The following is a 19,880-nucleotide window of genomic DNA, read 5'->3' as shown; positions in this document are numbered from 1 at the left end:
AGGCTGTGTTGAATGCAAACAGAATTTGAATGGTAGTTGAATAGAACAATGGATGGAGTGGGCTGACCCAAAGTCACTCTATATGTATAGATGTCTTCACTTTTTATCATTTTCCTTTGCATGTGAAGCTGGCAAGACAGCTAAAGATGTTTCCAGCCCTGGCTTAAAAAGTATAATTTGTGATGTCGGGTCCATGCACCTACACAGGGAACCAGTGATCCACTGGATCCCAAGTGGTCAAGCAAATCCTTCTAACCATGGTAGATGACATCTTGAAACTGCAGAGCTTCTGTGAGATCCATTAATTAAAAAAGAATTAATAACTGGAAATCTGCAATCCTCAGAAGGGCACTGGATGCAAGTGGGATGCTAACAAGGGCTTGCCTTGCACCAGACCCCCCTGTGCAGAGAGCAGTACATTTGGGGCAACATTGCGTTAAGAACAAATTGTATTTAGCGGCTAAGTCCTTCATCCAGAGTTTACTGTGCATTTCCAAAGGCCAAGCACTTTATTCTCTCAGTATATCAATAAGGGTGGCTGAAGAGGACACTTGGGTAGGACCGAGGGAAGGGCCAGGAACTATGCCCTTGTCCGCAGTGCATTGCACATGACCCCCATTCATGCACATTGGTATGAAAGGAGGGTTAAAATCTATCATTAAAAACATAAGATCCTCACAATTTTCCTGACAAAACTCATTTGAAGGGATATTATGGTTACAAATCAAACTCTAAAAACCACTGAATGTAGGCACGCATTTCAAGTGCTGAGGTAATCCCAGAGCTAAAAGCCCCATCAGGATTACGAGATTACTCAGTAATCAGTGGATCAGGAGTATTTTGCCTGGTAGTAACACCTGCTACATGCAGACAAGTTCTCCAGGTAAAAAAACTGGGCAAAAAAGTGTGGGAATTACCACGAAAACACCAATTCCCACTTGTTAGACTCTATGATCCCTTAATCCAGAGTATTTCCGCCCCATCAAAGTTAATAATGGTTCGTACCAGACTAGAGTTTAATTTGCACGGGTGGTTTCCGGTGGGGGCACCAGCACTTATTTTTGAGGGCCAGCTTCAAACTCAAGCATTTACTGCGAGCGAAATACACATAAGGGAAAGACGGAGGAAAAGAAAAACAAAAAAGCGTCACAAAGGGAGAGAGCAGAAATCTGTAAGAGTGAGCTGAAGGGGCAGGGAGTGGCTGTAAATGGATGAAGGAGTCCCGAGATGGCTTCAGGATTACGCTGCCTCAGTATTCTGTGCTCGCACCTTTTTACTGCAGCAGCCCTGTGTTTCAGAGGAGAGCTTTGGGCACCGGCACATCTTTATTTACGAATGAAGCACTGGTATCACTAACATGGAGTGAAGAGTGGCATACCAGGCAGAAACCACCCACCTCGTAATGGTGCCCTCAGTAAATGCCTAATACAAATTAATCACTAAAACAGGCAGAATTTTAGCATTTGGGCTCCCACAATAGAAAAACACAGTTCATATTTTAATTAGTTCTTAAACTAAAAAATTGCAAAACGAATAAAAACTCGAAGCCATTACTTCAAGGAAGCAGAGTAACTGTTCTCACATAGCTCTTGGTAAAAAAAAAATTCATACTCCCTCACATATTAACCCGCTAGCGGCTGCACTCATGCCTGGTGGGGACAGAGTTGCTCTAGTGATGGCTAGCTCCTTACTTGCAGCGGTGGCCCTGCTGGTTAGACCATGGCGCTCTGACTGCTTCTCAAACATCAGCTCACTCCGCGACTTGATGTTGAAGTACTCTTCCGCCTTGACGATGTAGCCCACAGAGCTGCTGCGCCTCTGCAGGACGCCATCCCAGGGCTCTGCCGGGCTCTCCTCTGGCTGGGACATGTGCAGGATGCGAGGCAGCTTGTACAGGAAGAGCTAGGACCAACCACACAAATGAACATCTCAGCATCTTCTGCAATAACAACTACTCTATGATGGAACATGTAACTAATGTTTCAGTCGACATATCACACTTCGGAGTGGTGTACCAGTAGATCCCAGTTTGCCTTTAGTTACTCATTTGGTCAGAATCCTCAAATGTGCTGCATGGCTGACCTTTGGTCCCGCAGTTGATTTTGCAAGAAATTATTGGGGTCACTCCTGGTAGGTTTCATAACCCCAAAAGAAAGTTATGACCTTTTCAGAGAAACGGAAATGGTCAGGTGTCTCTTAGCCCTCCGTTTAGTAAGGCTGTAGTGGATAAGGGTGTTAGGAGTCAGACCAACCTGCCAGGGAATCTGTCATTTGAAGGTGATATATTGGAGGTCCCCACCGAGCCCCAAAATCTGAACACACAAAAGTAATAGAATAAGCCTAGAAGCTCTTGGTGGTCCCCCCCACCTCATGACGAGAGGGGGTGTCACTGGTAGCCTCGGACCTGAGAACTTCATTTTTTTGGACTGAAGTACGCAGGAATGAGGTCTATCAGTGATGTTCGTCACAGAGTGGGGTAGGGTCAGCAGCCTCACTGGCTTCATCCCTCTCTCTGATAAGACCCATAACAAGGTCAACTAACGAGAGGAGGCAGAAGTCCCAATCATCCAGAACCAAAGAGGCTTCACTATCACAACCCAACATCACCGCCAAAGACCAGTTTAGTTTTAATTTTTTCAATGTTTGGTGGGTGCCTGTGTGTATGTATGGTTGTAAGTGTATTTTTGACACACATCATAACCATGAAATTTCACCAATTTATGGAGTTCTTTTGCAAATTTATAGAAGGCACATGGTGTGACAAGAGGACAAAAGCTGGTATCACAAGAGGTGGAGGTGAACAAGTGCTATTGCTTTCAAAGAGATGGACACATACATATGGTGCTAAACTTAGTCGTATATTTTATATTTTTGTTTATCGTATGCCCTTCAGATGGATTTTATGTATAGTTAATCAAGGGGGTTGGGGCTGCACAACGAAAGAAAGAGGATTCTCTGCAGAAAGTAAACATTTGTTTCTTACCTCCTTTACCCAGGATGGCATGGTATGTGTGCTTGGAGTCCGAAAGTGGATGTTAAGAACAATTACACAGCACACAACCACCACTGTGACCAACACCATGATGAACAGCAAATACCTGCAAAACAGAGATAGCATTTTACTTTACGGATTATAAATCAGAACTACTTAAATGTTTGAGGTTTCATTTCTAAGATGCATTACTATTCATTGCAAGGTACCTTTGCAATTAGGGGCTAGTAAACACAGAAAACCTAGGGGGCTATTCACAAACTACATTTTGTAGTACATGAGTAGTAACACTACTCACAAACCTACAGGCAGAGGCCTCTGTCTCTTATATATTTTCTGTGCAGAGATATCCACCACATGAGCAGAAATCTCCGCATGTGTACAAATACGGTTTTGTAGTAATTTCGGGAGGGGCCAGTGGGTCGGGGAAATATGGGGAATACTTGCTAATAAATGGGAGGAGTTTAATTAAATTTAAGAAAGGGTTAAGGGGGGAACATGAAAATACAAAAATACACCCACGCAAGAGTAAGACCATTGCTTTTCATAAACTACACTTCTAAAGTTACTGTAGCTAAAAAGGTCACACAAAAGGCTGAGATGTAGGCCACTTAAGCCTCGGAGTAAGTGAAGCACCACCCATGGCCAAGCACAGGTACTGCAACGCACTCCTATAGTGAACAACGGAGGGACAAGTTACTAATACGTAAAATAGTAAATTAATGGGAAAAGATTTATTTTGCATTGCTCAGTGTTTTTCATATTGTATTTTTTTTATTTTATAGTAAGGATTGCTACACTTACAATTCACCAGGTAATGCAGGGCATGTTGACTGTGGACTCTACCACTTCTAGAGGTGATACACAATACATCAACCAATCACATATACGCTAACCACAGAAGAAATAAATACCAAACAGTGTTTTTGGTCTTCACTATGACGTTGAATGTTTGTTGCTTATAATTTACCCTCATTTTGAGGAAGAATTATTTGAGGAGGAGTGAGAGGGTTCATAGGCAAAAGAGCAACAGCGTCGTCATGTCAAGGGAAGCAGCGCCTTGCCAGATACCGCTTCTCATCTGAAGTGATCCTTGACACGGTTGAAGACTGGGGGTAAGAATTTAATCCACTATATTGTGCTCCATGGCTATCCCTGCCTATGTCACAATAGTGGCCGCACTCGATTTCATGGCCACTGGGTCTGTCCACTGGAGCTGTTCTGACATTGGAGACAGACCACAGGTAAGCCAGAATCCATACCTGAATCTGGTACTGAGATGCATTAACAGAAGAGTGCGCCAGTTTACGGCCACGCTACAGTCACGTGTGGAGAGGCAAATGGTAGCAAGTGAACTCTATGCCGTTGCTCACTTCCGTCATGCTATAGGTGCCATAGATTTGCACCCACTTAGCATCCCAGCCTCCTCAGCAGAGGAAACACCTTTTCTGCTCAGACACTGCTGACACTTCATCAGTGTGCAAACCCTCTGCAAAGCAAGGGCTGCTGATGTGTATGCGCATCTGAGGATGAGCTTTCAAACATACTCAGGTATACATTACTATTTCAGCCACCGCTTGAATGTGTACTTGATACAGTTCATTTTCGAATAGAACTGAAGACATTTAGGAGAACTTCACATGTCTTTGTTACAAGTAATTCTCTGTCTCGTCTCCCCACACTTGGCAGACATCCAATCACACAACCTCAACAGAGGTAGAACAGGTCCCACAAACATACTCTGGCCATCAATTAATGTACTCTTAAGTTGAGATTCAGATTTCTTAACTACACGGGGTGGGTGCTAGTACGCTTACATGAAGTCTGCAAGATTGTAGTAGCCTGTTGTATCTTGCACAACATTGCCATGAATGGGCACACACATAAAGCTTACCTATGAGCTGTGGCCACATCTAGGTATCTAGGGTGGCGCAATGAGCAGAGGTCAAGGTATAAAGGTGCAGGGTTGACTAGTAAACTATATTTTCATTTGAGATAGTAGTTTGTTTGCTGCATTTCAATACAATTCTGAAACAACACTGTTTCATTGACATTATCTCACAATCAACCATGCAATTCTCTATTTATTATAAGATTTCCACTTCCCTTTTACAATAGTTGTATGACTTTAACATGACACTAGAGGGAAATCACCTCTGTAATATTGAGAAGTATTTACAAATAAGTTGTAATAATTCAATTTGTGTAGGTAAATAATATCAAAACCCACTCTCTAATGGTTTCTTCTTAATTTTACGAAGCAAAGGGTTCCCTCAGCAGGTGGAGACTCCTCCCTCCATGAGAAAGTTTCAGCCCACACACGGGGAGACCTCGGTTCTCAAATCAGACATCTCTGCCTACTGCAACAAACAAGCACTGGGAGGACCTTCTTCCCTGCTCTGGGCCAGGATTAAGGTAGAGGACATTATTGGCCTGTACTCCCAGCCACATCTTTGCACCCCAAGATGACACAACTGCACAAGGGGAGTCTTCGAACAGGGTGGCCGACCCCCCACCCTCAGCAGTGAGGTTACAAGTGTGTACAATAAAATTAGAGTAATTTAATACTGAAAGCATTGTCCATCATGTCCCCAGTCTAATTATTTTTTGTAACATTCCTTGTTGTTTGTAGCATGTGATGTTTAGTTTTAAAAGTAGAATGAATGTTTTTAAACATAGATACACAAGTATATTTCAGTGTTATTTCTAGCATATAAAAAGAAACATCTTAAGTTGCAGAATGGAAATGTTATTATAGTGTCAGCATGTGTCTGTAACACTGACATTGTGTAACATTAATATGCTTTAAAATAAATCTGTCAAGTTATATTTGTTGCCGTATGGCTATCACTGTTTTGTGGGAAATAAATGTCATTTTACTTTAAAAAAAAAAAAAAAAAATTGAACAACAATGAAGAGCCTTTACTAACATTACTCATTTGTATTATTGGCAGCGTGCTGAAGAGAATTTTATTTCATTTCTCATTCTTTCCCAAGATTTGACCTACATTCAGGGTCTGATCCGAATAAAAAAAAATAGCAAAATACTTTAACAAATGTGACTATTCGTTTTTCTGACCTGTAAATTACATTTACACATTACCATGGTAAATATTAGAGAAAGTATAGACAATGTGAATCTATCTTGTATTTAGGGATATGCTGTCTCCGAAAATTATGCAGGATTATATGAAGTACTGGACATATCTATTCAACGTTTCCTTATTTTGTACTTAATCTTTTTCAGCAGACAGCTGACTGAAAAAATCTCAGCAGAACTCAGGGCAAACAAGAGTTTTCAACAGCCAGATTGAAGGAGGAACAAACTACTAGCAGCAACTGCTCCCTTCCGGAGACGAACACGCTCGGTGACAAATGGACCCCAGACAGAGGATTTTGAGCCTTACCTTGAGCATTACCTTGAGCACAACCTTCCCCTATTGTCCATCATCTGGACCTGACCACACGCTCTCCTTAACTGTAGAGACGCCCATACCATAGTGGCCACGAGCTGCACACCCTGATCAACCCTCTTCTCTTCTTCATCTATGTGCCCGCCCAAATCAGGGCCAGCAGTCGAGGGGCACTTTCACTCCAGATACCCCGGAGCCCCCACTTGTTTGCTACCCCATTCCCACTGATTATGTCATAATGGGGCTAATTTAGAGTTTGGTAGGCAGGGTAATCAATCGCAAATTCAATGGAGAACTCTGCCTGCCAACCCTTAGGTCCACCTGCCTCATTCAGAGATGACTCTTCATACAGAGAATTACTTAGGTGTCTCAATGTGGTAGGGGCCATCGGTGGAAGGACAATATACCGTCTGCCCTATATTACGCATTTTTTTTGTCTGTCGCACTAGGCAGTAAGGGACAAAAAAATGACCCAAAACCCCTCTGAGAAAACTCCCAGGATGAGTGTCATTAGTTTTGGTTTTTCAGAAACAACCACTTTCTTTGGGAGTTTGTTTTGGTAAAACAAAAACATTTGAAAAGTTTGGTAGATGGCTGTCAAAATCGATGGCAGTCGAACGCCAAACGTGTTGTCGTTTGAATGAAACCATGGTGATGGTAGATCCTTTCAATGTACCAAGATAACACTGGAAACAGTAGTCATTTCCATCTTTGGTGGATTGTAGTCAATCTGGGATGCAGCAGTAATGTCCTCCGCCACCCTGATGGAAAAAGTAATGCTTTCAAGGAGGTCGTGAGGTCCATAGAAGAGGTTCATTTATTAATCTCTCTGGATGACCTGGCGGTTGTAGAACAGGCTCGATTATTTGAGGCCTGGTAACTGAGCCACTTCATAATTTACATACCCTCATGGCCTGCTTCATTTCAGGCTTAATACCTTGTTTTACTACACAACCCATCCATCTCCTCAAGTTTTGTCTCTTAGTTTTTGTGAGATCATTGTTTCTCTGCCTGTTCAAATAAAGTTGGGTATGAGAAAAGAATAATTATGTCAATTCAGTCCCTAGCCCCTTGTTTCATATGAGATACTTTAGATACCATGCTCATGCCAATGCTGATGCATAAAAAAACACTACAGCTACAAACAAAGTTAAGCGGGACATGGCAGGAGAGTCATACAATTTAGTTGTTATTCAATATGCTTTTCTCACTGAGTTTCCCTGGAAACAAGTGGGACATAAATACAGAGAACGCAAAACATGCAGACCACATAACTGCAACATAAGCACCGCAACTGCTACCTCGGAGCCTCAGGCTCAACCAGTAGACTGTGAGAGCAGAAATGCGTGGGCCTGCCGGCCTTAAAGTGATGATTTGTATTTGTATTTATAAAGCGCATTCCGGCTGAGGCATCGAAGCGCTCAGAAGGTAAAGTGAAGTGCCTACAGAATAAAGGAAGGTTCAAAGGAAAATTAGCGTGGGAAAAGCCAAGTTTTGACTAGCCTCCTAAAGGCCAAGAAATTGTGTTCCTTCCTGATAAACAGGGGAAGCGAATTCCAGCATTTGGCCGCAACCACCGTAAATGCTTTATCACCCCATTTCGCTTTATGGGTGCGGGGGACCTGAATACTGAATGCTCCTATTGAGTGGAGTTGCCAATTGGGTTTGTACCAGCATAACTGGGAAGCCAAATATTTAGAACCATTTCCATGTACTGCTTTGAAGGTCAAGCATAAGGTCTTGAAGGTAATACGTTTAGCCACTGGAAGCCAGTGCAGTTGTTTTAAACTGCTACTGGCCGAGGCTGAATGGGGAAGATTTAAGATAGCCCGGGCAGCAGTGTTCTGAATCAGCTGAAGATTCTTCAGAGATGTCTTATCCAAATTGAGCATCAAAGTATTGCAATAGTCTAATTTGGATATTACCAATGCTAAAGTCACTGTAATTCTCCATTCCCTTTGAAGAAAAAGGAAAATCTTTTTCAGTATTTTCAAAGTCCAGAAGCTAGTTTCAACAATATAATTGACATGCGATTTAAAGGAGACAGAGTTGTCAAAAGTGACACCTACATTTTTTGTGGCAGTAATAGGAGCCGGGGGAGTTCCATAGTCTATCGGTCACCAACAAGAGTTCCACAGTTCCTTTCCAGATCCAAATCATAATATTTCAGTTTTGTCACCATTTAATTTAAGCCAATTTAAGTTCATCCATCTGTTGACTTCTTGCATAAATTTGTTAAAGCGATCTGCCACTTCCTCCCAGTTCTTATAGACTGGGATGATCAATTGGGTATCATCAGCATAGGAAGTCGGCCTAAAGCCAAAGGTACGAATCAGTCTGGCTAAAGGAGCAACATACAAATTAAATAAGGTGGGACCAAGTGATGATCCTTGGGGGACACCACAAGGTGAATGGTATGCAGGGGACTTATAGTCACCGCAGCTCACCGTGGTCAGCCTATCTTTCAAGAAGGATTCCAACGTCTTCAGAGCCACATCTCTAATCCCTGCTTGATATACGCAGGATCTCATAATCTGAGGAGAAATAGTGTCAAATGCGGCAGATAGGTCCAATAGGACTAATATAGCCCCTTGTCCTTCATCCACCATTCTCCGAATTGATTCAGATGTGGTAATTAGGGCTGATTCCTTACTGTGAGCCTTCCTAAAGCCATGTTGAGAGTCATCTAATCCTCCTGAAGCAATGAGAAAGTTGGCTAATTCCTTATTAATATGTTTCTCAAAAATCCTGGCCTGGAAAGGAAGTAAGGAAATGGGTCATAAATTATTCAGGTCTTGTCTAATTCCATCTGGTTTCTTTTTCCGAGGAATTACTGAGCATCCTTCCAAGAAGGAGGATAGACTCCAGAGGTAAGGACCTCACAAAAAATCGGAGCTAAGGCTGTCGAAACAGGGTACGTGGCTAATTGTAAGATAAAAGGGGGACAAGGAATAGAGGGAGAGCCTGATTTGATTTCTAGCATTAGCTTTTTTATTCTTTCAGGAGGTAGGGATTGCAAATTAGTTAGTATGGGGTGGTTGATATTTGAATCAGTATTGACTACATCAGAGCAACCATCCCTCTCATCAGAATGATTAAATCTAGCATAGATTTGTAAAATTTTATTTTCAAGTGTGTGGCTACCTCATTGCAAAAGTCTTGTGAGTTCTCCAACTCTAGGAGAGGTGGGGGAAAGTCAGCACACTAACAACCTTAAAAAGTTGCCTGGGGTCATTGGAGGCCTCTTTAAATTTTGGGGTACAATGCTCAGATTTAGCTTTAGTGCTTGCCTCTTTGTAGTTTTTAAGAGCAGTTCTTAATTTCTCTTTCTCAATAGGATTAGAATTCAGTTTCCATCACCGCTCTTGTTGGCGATACTTTCTTTGGAGGAACTTAAGATCCCTTGTGAACCAGGGATGGCTAGGTTTTCTTGTTTTCCATGAATCAAAGGCCTTAAGAGGGGCCAATTGATTAATGGCAATGGAGATTCCCAGATTAAAACAATCTACAGAAGACAGGGGCACGTTTTTAGCCATTTCCCAAGCTGCCTCCAATGCAGGTACTAACTGTTCCTTCTTGATACGATTCCAGTGTCTAATCAATTTTCCTCTACAATTGGGTGGCTGAGGCAAGTGAGCCTCCGTAAATCTGAAAAGGGAAGGAGGAAATCAGATCAAAGAATACAGAGGGCCAACAGTGCTTTGCAGCTGAAAAAGGTAAAACATAAATTTTAAAAAAAGAAGTGAGGGGAGCAAAATAACATTTGTACTAACATGGAGTGCTGATATGAAATCTAAAACAAAGAGTCCCCCAAATAAGTACTGGAAGGATACCACCCACCTAATCAGAACACTGAACGATTGAAGTGCTCTTTGGTGAGACAAACACTAGAATAGAGAGGAGTGCCATCCAATCAAGAGCAGGCACCAAAGATGGGCAACAAAACCACCCAATGATTAGTAAGAGGCCTACACAAAGCCAACTGTAAGTATATGGTATAAATCGTAAACATAAGGTGCAACGCTAAACAGCTACAGTTGCCTTTTAGCCCAGAACAAAAAATTAAAGAAATCTTTTTGACATCTCCTAAAAAAGCATAATTCTCCTGAAAAGAGTGAGCAGACATTTCAATCCTTTTAACAACTGGTAAACTAGTTAACCAAAAAAGGAGCAAGTCATCTTCTTCAAGCGTCTCAGCATTATAGGCTAATGAAAAACTATGAAATGGTGACATTGAAGTTACAGGAGAAGACAAGGTACACTGCAAGACCTCAGTGTAGGATCTGCCACCCGATCCCATGAGATTCTTGTCATCACTAAGGAACAGAAAATGCCATCTTTCACTCCTTTGCCCACGAGCTCACATTCCCTTTCTCTACCCAAATCCAAATCTCAAAGTAGGCCGTGTCCTTTCCAGTTCCTATTAGTTGTCTGTGGAAGCCAACAAGGCTAAAAAAACACACTTGTGCTTTTGGAAAGCTATCCTTCTCATTTCCTCTTTGCTTTTGATCTTGAGATGCATTTTAGCTGAAGATAATCTAAACGTTCTTGCAACATGCAAAGTCAAACTCTTACAACCAAAATCATTGGCGTACAAATGTACATTATGTAAATAAAGAAATAGATTTAGAGAATACCCTATTCGAACACATTCTGCTAAGTATATCCATTGATCCACATAACATACAAACATGGAGGTTGTTTTCGTATGTGGGTTTTATACATTTGTATGTTAAATTGTCATTCACATATTTTCTTCTGCCCATCACACTATACCGCATGGGTAAATGGGTCAGCCCACTTTACCAATAGACTCCCTTCTCTTTGAATGACTGCACAAAGCATGTAAACGTTGTTCACATCCACCTAAAAATAATTCCTTTTGTTTTTTATTTAATTTATTTTAATACTACCTTAACTACCAGCTACTTAATTTGCCTTCAATACAGTTGTCTATTTAGATGGTAATTTACTTTCCATTCCATTCTTAATGTGATTATAGAATTGTTTAAGGGAAATTGTATCATTCTACCTTATGTGAGTGCTTTGAATAATGTGATTTATTTGCATTAGCAGTAAAAATGGCACAGCAACTTATTTTGTTTTTGTAATTTTTATTGAAAGCATATGACTACCTCATTTATGTGGGAAGTGTTTTTTCCCCTCTTTATTTTTGTGAAGAATGCCTGCAATAAATAAATTGGAAAAAATGCACCATTACACTGGCTTGCCAAGGATAGACATATTGGCTTTTCCAGTGTTTGTTTTTTACGTCTTGCTGTTGCCGTTTTGCAGATACATAAAAGAGCACATGATAGGTGTTCCTGCAACTCAATTCATTTGAACATCTTCAAGTCTCTCTGAAAGAATGACAAATGTAATTCTTCCTGCAGAGATTCAAACCTGTAACCTGGGCGTTATTTACTGATTTTAACAGCACATGCTCAATTGCACAAAATGAACCCTAAGTCCGGTCCATGTCTTTCATGGTTTACACATTAATGAAAATTACCCTGATATTACAAGCTGGCACTATACAGATGCCTTCAGTTCAACTAAGGTGGTTGCTGGCCAAATTGGCGTCTAATCCTGAATCCTACAGTCGACCACACTTTGGGCCCTATTCACAAACATTTTGTAGAATATTAAGTGGTACTCAAGGGCATAGGAAACACTACATTTTGGAGGGACACATACAGCCTTGTGGCCAGCTGACCAGCTGAACCATTGGTATGGTTTGGCTCAAAGAGTAAAACACGAGCTGAGTCATTGAAAGATGTAACACAGGCTTCAGATGTCATGAAAAATATGATAAAGACGATAACATTTTTATTTTTTCAACATTTCTAAGTGTCTCAATTAACTACATGAAGTAATTGTTCTACACATGAAAATTCAACAATACCCCCCATACTCTGATAAAACTCAATACGTGGCAGAAGCCGCAGTGGCCTCCTGATGAGCGCCCGGCACTATTTGTTTTTGCAAATTAAGCGCTGCTCTCGGTACACGTACAATATATGTCACTCTCCCCAACTTTATCCATAAGAAGCTTGCACTTGGCATGAGCAGTGAGGGGCCCCCAGGCACAGCCCCGTCGCGATTTTCACTGTCTGCCTGGCAGACAGTGAAAAGCGCGACGGGTGCTGCTGCACCCGCCGCACTGTCACATTGCCGCCGGCTCCATTATGCCAATGTTATGGCCGACATCCCCGCTGGGCCGGCGGGCGGAAACTCTTTTTTCCTTTAAGGAAAACGGGCTACACTTAAAAAAAAAAAAAAACTGCTTTATTTAAAGCAGTCACGAACATGGAGGTCTGCTGACGACAGCAGGCCTCCATGTTTGCGAGTGCCTAGACTCGCTATGGGGCCGCAATTAGCGACCCACCTCATGAATATTAATGAGGTGGGTCATTGCGACCCCATAGCGAGTCGCAGTCGGTGTCTGAGACACCGTACTGCATACCAATTTGCGAGTTGCAAATTGCGAGTCGCAGGGACTAGCAATTTGCAAGTCGCAAATTAGCATTTTGCTACATCTGGCCCTTGTTTCCTTATTTTGCAGACATGGATTGATCTTATACTACTATATGGTGCAGCTGGTTCAATGAGTTTATCTCGTTTCTTGGAATATATATATATATATATTTATATATATATATATATATATATATATATATATATATATATATATATCATAATAACTTTACATGGGCTCATATTTAAGTGACTGCAGCTTATTTTTAAATATATTATACCCTGGTTTTTAAATACAATTACTTTACCCGCCGAGCGCATATGAAGGTCATGGATGAAACCTGTGGGTGAAATAAAATATAATGGTAATATGGTAATATAGGCTAATAGAAATTGTATTTGTACAGTAAAAACATTTTTTTGATGTGGTTTTGTAATGTATGTATATTAAGAGCCTGTTCTATGAAATAAATAAATATAATATAAAAGTGCCTCTTCAATCACAGGTACGTTTAGACAAACAATAACATATCACACACTTTGATGCACTCATGTATCCACCCACCAACTCCTTCCTACTTTCACCCACTCACCCACTAACAGTACATCACTCACACAAACTAAAGTAAAAGAACAGCGGTAAAAAAAAAGAAAAACATGTTTCTGCCAAATCATGGTAGGTATACGCCTGCTATAAAAGTAAGTAAAAAATAAATAATAAAGCAGTGAAAGGTCATCATGAAATGTTATTATTTATAGTGTATCATTGTTTTAAAGTTTGGAAGCAGGGACCATGTGGGATGTGGCACAGTGCAGATGAAATAAGCGGCCTGATAATACAATGTGGAAAACAGTCAGGCGCTCTAAAAAATATAAGATAAAACATAAATGAAAACAGTCATAAAAGGAGAAAATGGAAATATAAAGGACTGGCTACCCATCCCTCTGCACTGATGCATGACCATTTTGATACAAATGTGTACATGTGATCAAACAAAAATGTTGTTGTCTCTCGCAGTGCAATAGAACTAATCACTATTGTGGGCTGATCCACTGCACCATGCTCTATGGACAGAAGCAGAATGTGTGTGACACTTGAAGCATGGATTGGCTAGAGACTCAAGCTCCTTTCATTAATGTGAATGCATGCATCTCATTACAAATATGCATACAGTTATAGGAGGAAAAACATTATACAACTCCTCTCAATGTGACCTAACACGGATTATCACAGGGCGAATATATTTCTCAGAGCAGGTGCAAACAACGAAACCCTTGGTTTTTACAGTAATCTGTGAGATTCCAGATAAAAAATGCTCATTCCCACAAAAATCCATAATTGAAAGCCAATTGGTTTAATATATACTTTTGAAAATGTACTACCTTATTGTAACTTTTCATAATAAAAACATCAAATCTACACCCTGGGCATACCTTTTCCCAATCTACCCATCACTCGTGCAGCCTTGATCATTAGCGTGTCTCCATAGCCACCTCAGGCCAACTGTGCTGGGCATAATCTGCAGTTCAATCAATCATTTTTTCACAGAAGCACACAACTTGGTCACCAGTAATTCTGTAGGAAAGAAGATCTAGATTTGATCAGAGCCAAAGTCCCTCTTTCTTTAGCGCCTCTTAAAGCTCTTTTCTGCTGTTCACACTTAGGCCCACATTACAAGATCGGAGGTCGTTGGGCCGGACTGTCATGCAAAAACCCGCCACCAGACCACCAGTGGTGGCAGTACAGTGGCCGCCGCGTTACGAGTCACAAAGTGAAAACTGCAGTAAAACAACCCAAAATTCAACACCGTCAGGCCGAACGAGGGTGTGAGAGAGGCCCCCCCGACCAGCACCGCCACTAGGTCACGACTCCGCCTGCCATATATTAAGATGCGCTTTTGTGCACAGCGGTCCCTGCAAGGTGGTGAACCCTTGGCGGTTCGCACAGCCGTGCACCGTCCAATAGGATGGCGTTGCTGCAATGGGAGACTGGGACCCATGACGATCGTCGCCGGCGGTGATGGTCAGGTCCTCGGCAGCCATCACTGCTGACATCTACCCCCTTCCAGATGACCCCCTCAACATGGGCTGCAGTGTGGCCCAGTCAGGTAGATGGGTCAACTGTAATGGGAGGGGGTGGGTATGTGCCTTCTGTGCATGTGTGTGAGGTGTGGGTGTGTGTGTGCATTCATGTGTGTGTGTACAGGTGTGTGTGTGGGGGCAAAAGGACTGTTTATTCCTGTCTCTGGGTGTGTTACCGCCAGGGTTTTCATGGCGTGACGACTGCCACGAAAAACCCTGGTGGTAAGCACCCTCGTGATACGGCCAGCAGTGTGGGCCATGCCGCCGGTCCAGAGGAGGCCTCCTCTTGTCTCGGCGGTCCGCTCGTACTGGCCGGCCTGGTGACGGTGTGGCTGTGTGCCGTCGGCCACACTGCTGTGCTCTTAATATGGCGGTCTGCACCGCCGGGCCCGCAGCGGTGAGACTGACACCTCCACCGCGGCAGTCCTCAGACCGCCGTGGTCGTAATGAGGGCCTGAGTCCAGTGAGAGTGGTGCTGTCAAGCCAGACCTAAATAAGCAACATTGCACAAAAGCAAAGCCTTTTCAGCATGCATGACTGTGCGCAATCTACAACCTAACCTACAGCCAGCGTAGTGGCAATACACTGCCAGGAACTGACAAAACAATTTCCAATAGAAGGCTTACATGCTGTATAGATGGGTCAATGTGACTAAATAGAATGTTATTCAAATAGAAAAGAAGATCAAAGCTCAACTTGTCTGTGATGTCACTCAGTACCGCGATGTGAATAACATCAACGTTATTCACATTTTAGCCATCTGTAATTTTATATTGAATGTAGTTCTCACAAATCATTTGCCCGCGCTTCCAACATACATACATACACAGGGGAGTAACGAGGGAACCATATATAACATTTCTGAAAAAAAACTATCTAGAAAAACTTGCCTCCTTGTCCACTTTGGTTAACCACTTTTGTGATGTCACAACAGTGAATCACCAGATTCCGAACCAGTTATTAATGCTAATGGCTTCCAATGGAAGCTACATAAAACAAGGTCATAGCAAATGCTTTGGGAATCCTACCTATTATTCAAACTGTGAATGACAGTAAAATACCCTCTGTGCCAGCTGGTACTGCAGAAGCCTAACGTATGGTACTGTCAACCAATAGTGAAAAAATACCCACTGATTTGGGCTTTAAAAAATAGGAAAAAAACTAAAATATATTGTACTCTACAGAAATGATGGCCTCTACTTCAAGTCAACCATTTGAAACCCAAAGGTACTGCGCACAATAGCACTCACTTGCCAATGAGCGGAATAGCCAGGGAGGTTTCCGGTAGGCGCTTGGAAATCAGCAGTAAGAAGACGGACTGGGCCAGCAGGACAGATATAGACACAGTCATCTTCTCCCCACCTGGAAGGAAGGAGCATACATTTGAAAAGAAGTCCCAGCTCGGAGAAGGCATTGGGAGACCAAGGTACTGAAAGAGAAACAGAACCATTGATTGCAAGACAGGACATCCAGAGGTCCTCTGTCTGGTAGTCTCCCGGGATGTACTACTGGGATGGTGCACGGTTTGCCCCTTTACTCTCCTTTTCTCACCAATATTGGTCCTAGACTGTGACTCTATCCAGTTAGATGTAAAATACTCAGTGAATGGAGATTGGAAAGTCAATATAGCTGTTATGAATAATATTAATGTTTATCTTATGTAAATGCCATTTAGGAAGTCCTGAGGAAGTCAATGGGCACTCCCATGACGAAACACGTTTTGGCTTGGCTTAATGGATAGTGTGATTAATTGAATATTAAGAGATGGACTTGAACAAATGGATATTTAGAAAGACATGATGATGAACTTGTGATGTGAATTGGAACATTATGAAATACTTTTGACGGAATTGGGAACTAACGTAACGTGAATTAAAATTAAAACTGATAACGGAACTTCTTGGAAGAGGATCTTTATGCATAATGTCAACAATTTATGTTCTATATTAGTGTTTTAGAAGATTAATGTAGGCTGCTATGATCAAATATATTTGATAACTGTGGTTACCGTGTTGGGCTTGAGTGGGGGTATAGCTCTCACATAGCAGCTTCAGTATATGAGAATTGGATTTAATTGTGGGATATAGAGCGCCATTTACCCTATACTACCCCCCGTCAGATAGACAGATTCATTATTGACTCGAAACTCCACTTTGTTGGAATTCCAGCCTGAACAATCACAGTTTGAAATTATCCTAGCATTTGCCTATCCTCACCAGCAGGGTTTTGCTCAGTGCAGGGGTGAGAAGATGGATCTCCAGAACTGGAGCTTTCTGACCGACAAATGAACCACCTTCCCCTGCCTCACCCCCCTCCACCCACAAACAGCAGATGCTCACATGCACAGCGGCATACAAAGGATCCACCTTTATCAATTCATTACTCACTGTCTGCAGGCAGGTAAAAGACGAAGTTCGCCAAGCAGGCGATGAGGATCGAGGGAGTGAGGATGTTGATGACGTAAAAGAGTGGCTTTCGTTTGATGATCAGGTAGAATGTGACGTCCTGGTACTTGTTGCTTTCAGGCGATACGCTTTTGTCAATATTCACTTTGGCTGGTCGATGAACTATCTCCCACTCACCGTTTTCTGGTCAAAAATAAACATCAGAAAATGACAATTAGAAAGGGTTGCCTCTCTCAGTCAGAAACATTTGGTTACCGTGATGGCTACTCTTAGGAGTGTAGGAAGTTGTAAAATTTGTCTTATTTCGAGAAAATTGTGTGAAAAATGCATAATTACATGAAATATTTTGCACAACTTGCGTCCTTGCATCAATTTTTTGATGCAAGGCCACCTTTTGTACTAAAAAGGCATACAATACACAATTGCCATGAATGGCACTTGCTTGAGTTCTAGTTGGTAACATTGTTCCTGCAGTCCCATGATATAATTTTACCACACATTTCCTACAAATTACATGATGTAGCATAATGGAGTGATTTGGGGAATATTGCATAATAAGCAAACACATTTTTTCCCAATATGCAAATTATGAAGCCTAATTTAAAATGAATGATAAAATAACACCTAAACTTCGGTCACATGATTACATGAAGAGGCCTGAACTACACATACCTCAGTCTCACTTATATTGCATAGGTCTTGCTCAATATTCCATCTTAAAATCAATCTTTCTGCGGAACTTCGCCGACTCTGTAAATAGCCTCAGTGAGTTTGAAAATGAAGCATTTGAACCCCGGATGATTCAATTTAAAAGACTTCAATATCTTCTACTTCTATCGTTTCACAATTGTGTGCTATGGAAAGAGTAAAATAGCTAGGAAAGCTTTATCCCAGCTTACACCTATAGCAATAGGCAAAAACATAGGTTAATGTGGCTCAAACCATAGTTTGAAGCGTTCTGTGGCACCCCCTCAAAGATTAAAGGAGCCAGGCAAGTCCTAAGAGGATCGTGAGGTTGTAGGTCAATTAGGTAATCCCTGTAAGAAGTACTGCTCCTGCCCTTGCATTCTATCACTTCTCTGTATCTATGCTTTGCATGCAATAGTTAATGGAACTGTTCCATCCAACTGCAAGCACAAGAGACTGCTCTGGAAGCTGTTTTAGGGCACAGTTTGGTGCCTGCACTCTGTGGACCGTGTCCATGTGGCTACACCAACCTCAGGGGAGAGGGCCATGCTATTTGACTCACCCTGGTGCAGTACCACACTCTTGGAATCCACTGATTTTCAAAGGGTGACTCAAAAATCAAAGAACTTCCAGTATTACACTATGACAAATAACAGTAACAGCCATATAGGTTGAAAACAGCTGCCAAATGAACGATTCCAAAAAGCTTTTATCAAACGTATACAAAGAAGAGGGACCCAAGACAAGAACAGTGTTACTGCATGATATGCTCAGGGCCAGACTGGATGTAGCGGGCATCAGGCGTTTCCCCAGGAGGCTTGGGGGCGGTTTTGCAGCAGTAGGGACAAGTTTTGTTACTGGCTGCCGGTGTTGCAGCAGTACTGAAATATCGGCATCTAGTAACAAAAGCATCAGTGCTTAACACTTGTACGCCTGCACCCCCCACTACTGTTGTGACAAAATGGCCAGGGCTGCTGTGGGTTCTCAATCCGGCCCTGGATATGGGATACAGACTCCTATAATAAATACATGTAGGGTGCTACACAAGTAGAGAGTAAACCTATGGCAGCAGAATCTCATAAACCCATGGATACATGTCAAACTGTGGACAGGGACTTCAGGAATTCCTAACAGTTAGTGCGGATGCAGTCAAGAGACAATAAAAAGGTTCACGTTTCAACCACCAGGAATAGTTTATCATAGAGTCATCATCAGTTTCAGGTCAGGGATATCCGAAGATAGATGGCAGAAAGGCAGCAATAAAACAGGCTCAAGAGGTGGGCAGGCTTTCTTAAATGACAAAGAATCATGGCACATTCAAATTCCGTCCAATAGACATGGAGGTTCAAGAACCCAGGCAGTGCACCGTCACTGTCCGGTGTGCTTCTCAAAACTTAACTCGATGTCTGCGAGGCAGGAGGTGTGCTTCTGAAAGTAAGGAACCCTACCACTGCTTGTGGAAAATAAGCCGCAGTCTCCCTGTGCGGCTTGAGTTGGTAAGCAGCAGAGATTGGTGATGGTGCATGAACTAGGGCACCTGGCTTCCAAATTACAAGAGGAAAAGTTTGCATCGAAAATGCAGGTAATAGGGCTTCACAGGAGTTTTTTGATGCCGTAAAGTTTTAATCTTTCATTGCAGATCACTTATTTATCAAATCAATGTTTTTGGATTGTTTGGAATTATTTTGAATTTTCTAATAAAAAATAATCTTGCGTGTCAAGAAAATATCAGTCTTATTAAGAAACATCTGTAGATTTAGCTATGAGATTTAAAATGATCTGACTACGTTTCCTCCCACATTTTGGAGTTCCGGAGGCAAGTAG

General features: G+C 42.0%; 1 protein-coding gene across 1 annotated transcript in view; it reads right to left on the bottom strand.

The window, feature by feature from the left end:
• LOC138265284 (acetylcholine receptor subunit delta-like) overlaps positions 1 to 19,880 on the bottom strand; it is a 71,505-nt gene that overhangs the window by 15,966 nt on the left and 35,659 nt on the right. The window contains exons 7-10 of the mRNA XM_069212883.1: positions 17,352 to 17,552; positions 16,215 to 16,326; positions 2,984 to 3,098; positions 1,692 to 1,902 (exon numbers count right to left, since the gene is read on the bottom strand). Of these exons, the coding sequence (XP_069068984.1) occupies positions 1,692 to 1,902; positions 2,984 to 3,098; positions 16,215 to 16,326; positions 17,352 to 17,552 (639 nt within the window). The remainder of the gene's footprint in view (positions 1 to 1,691; positions 1,903 to 2,983; positions 3,099 to 16,214; positions 16,327 to 17,351; positions 17,553 to 19,880) is intronic.

The sequence above is a fragment of the Pleurodeles waltl genome, chromosome 11, assembly GCF_031143425.1.
Source record: "Pleurodeles waltl isolate 20211129_DDA chromosome 11, aPleWal1.hap1.20221129, whole genome shotgun sequence".
Lineage (NCBI taxonomy): Eukaryota > Metazoa > Chordata > Amphibia > Caudata > Salamandridae > Pleurodeles > Pleurodeles waltl.
Note: the sequence above shows the minus strand (reverse complement) of the source record. Positions and strands in the feature narration are given on the sequence as shown.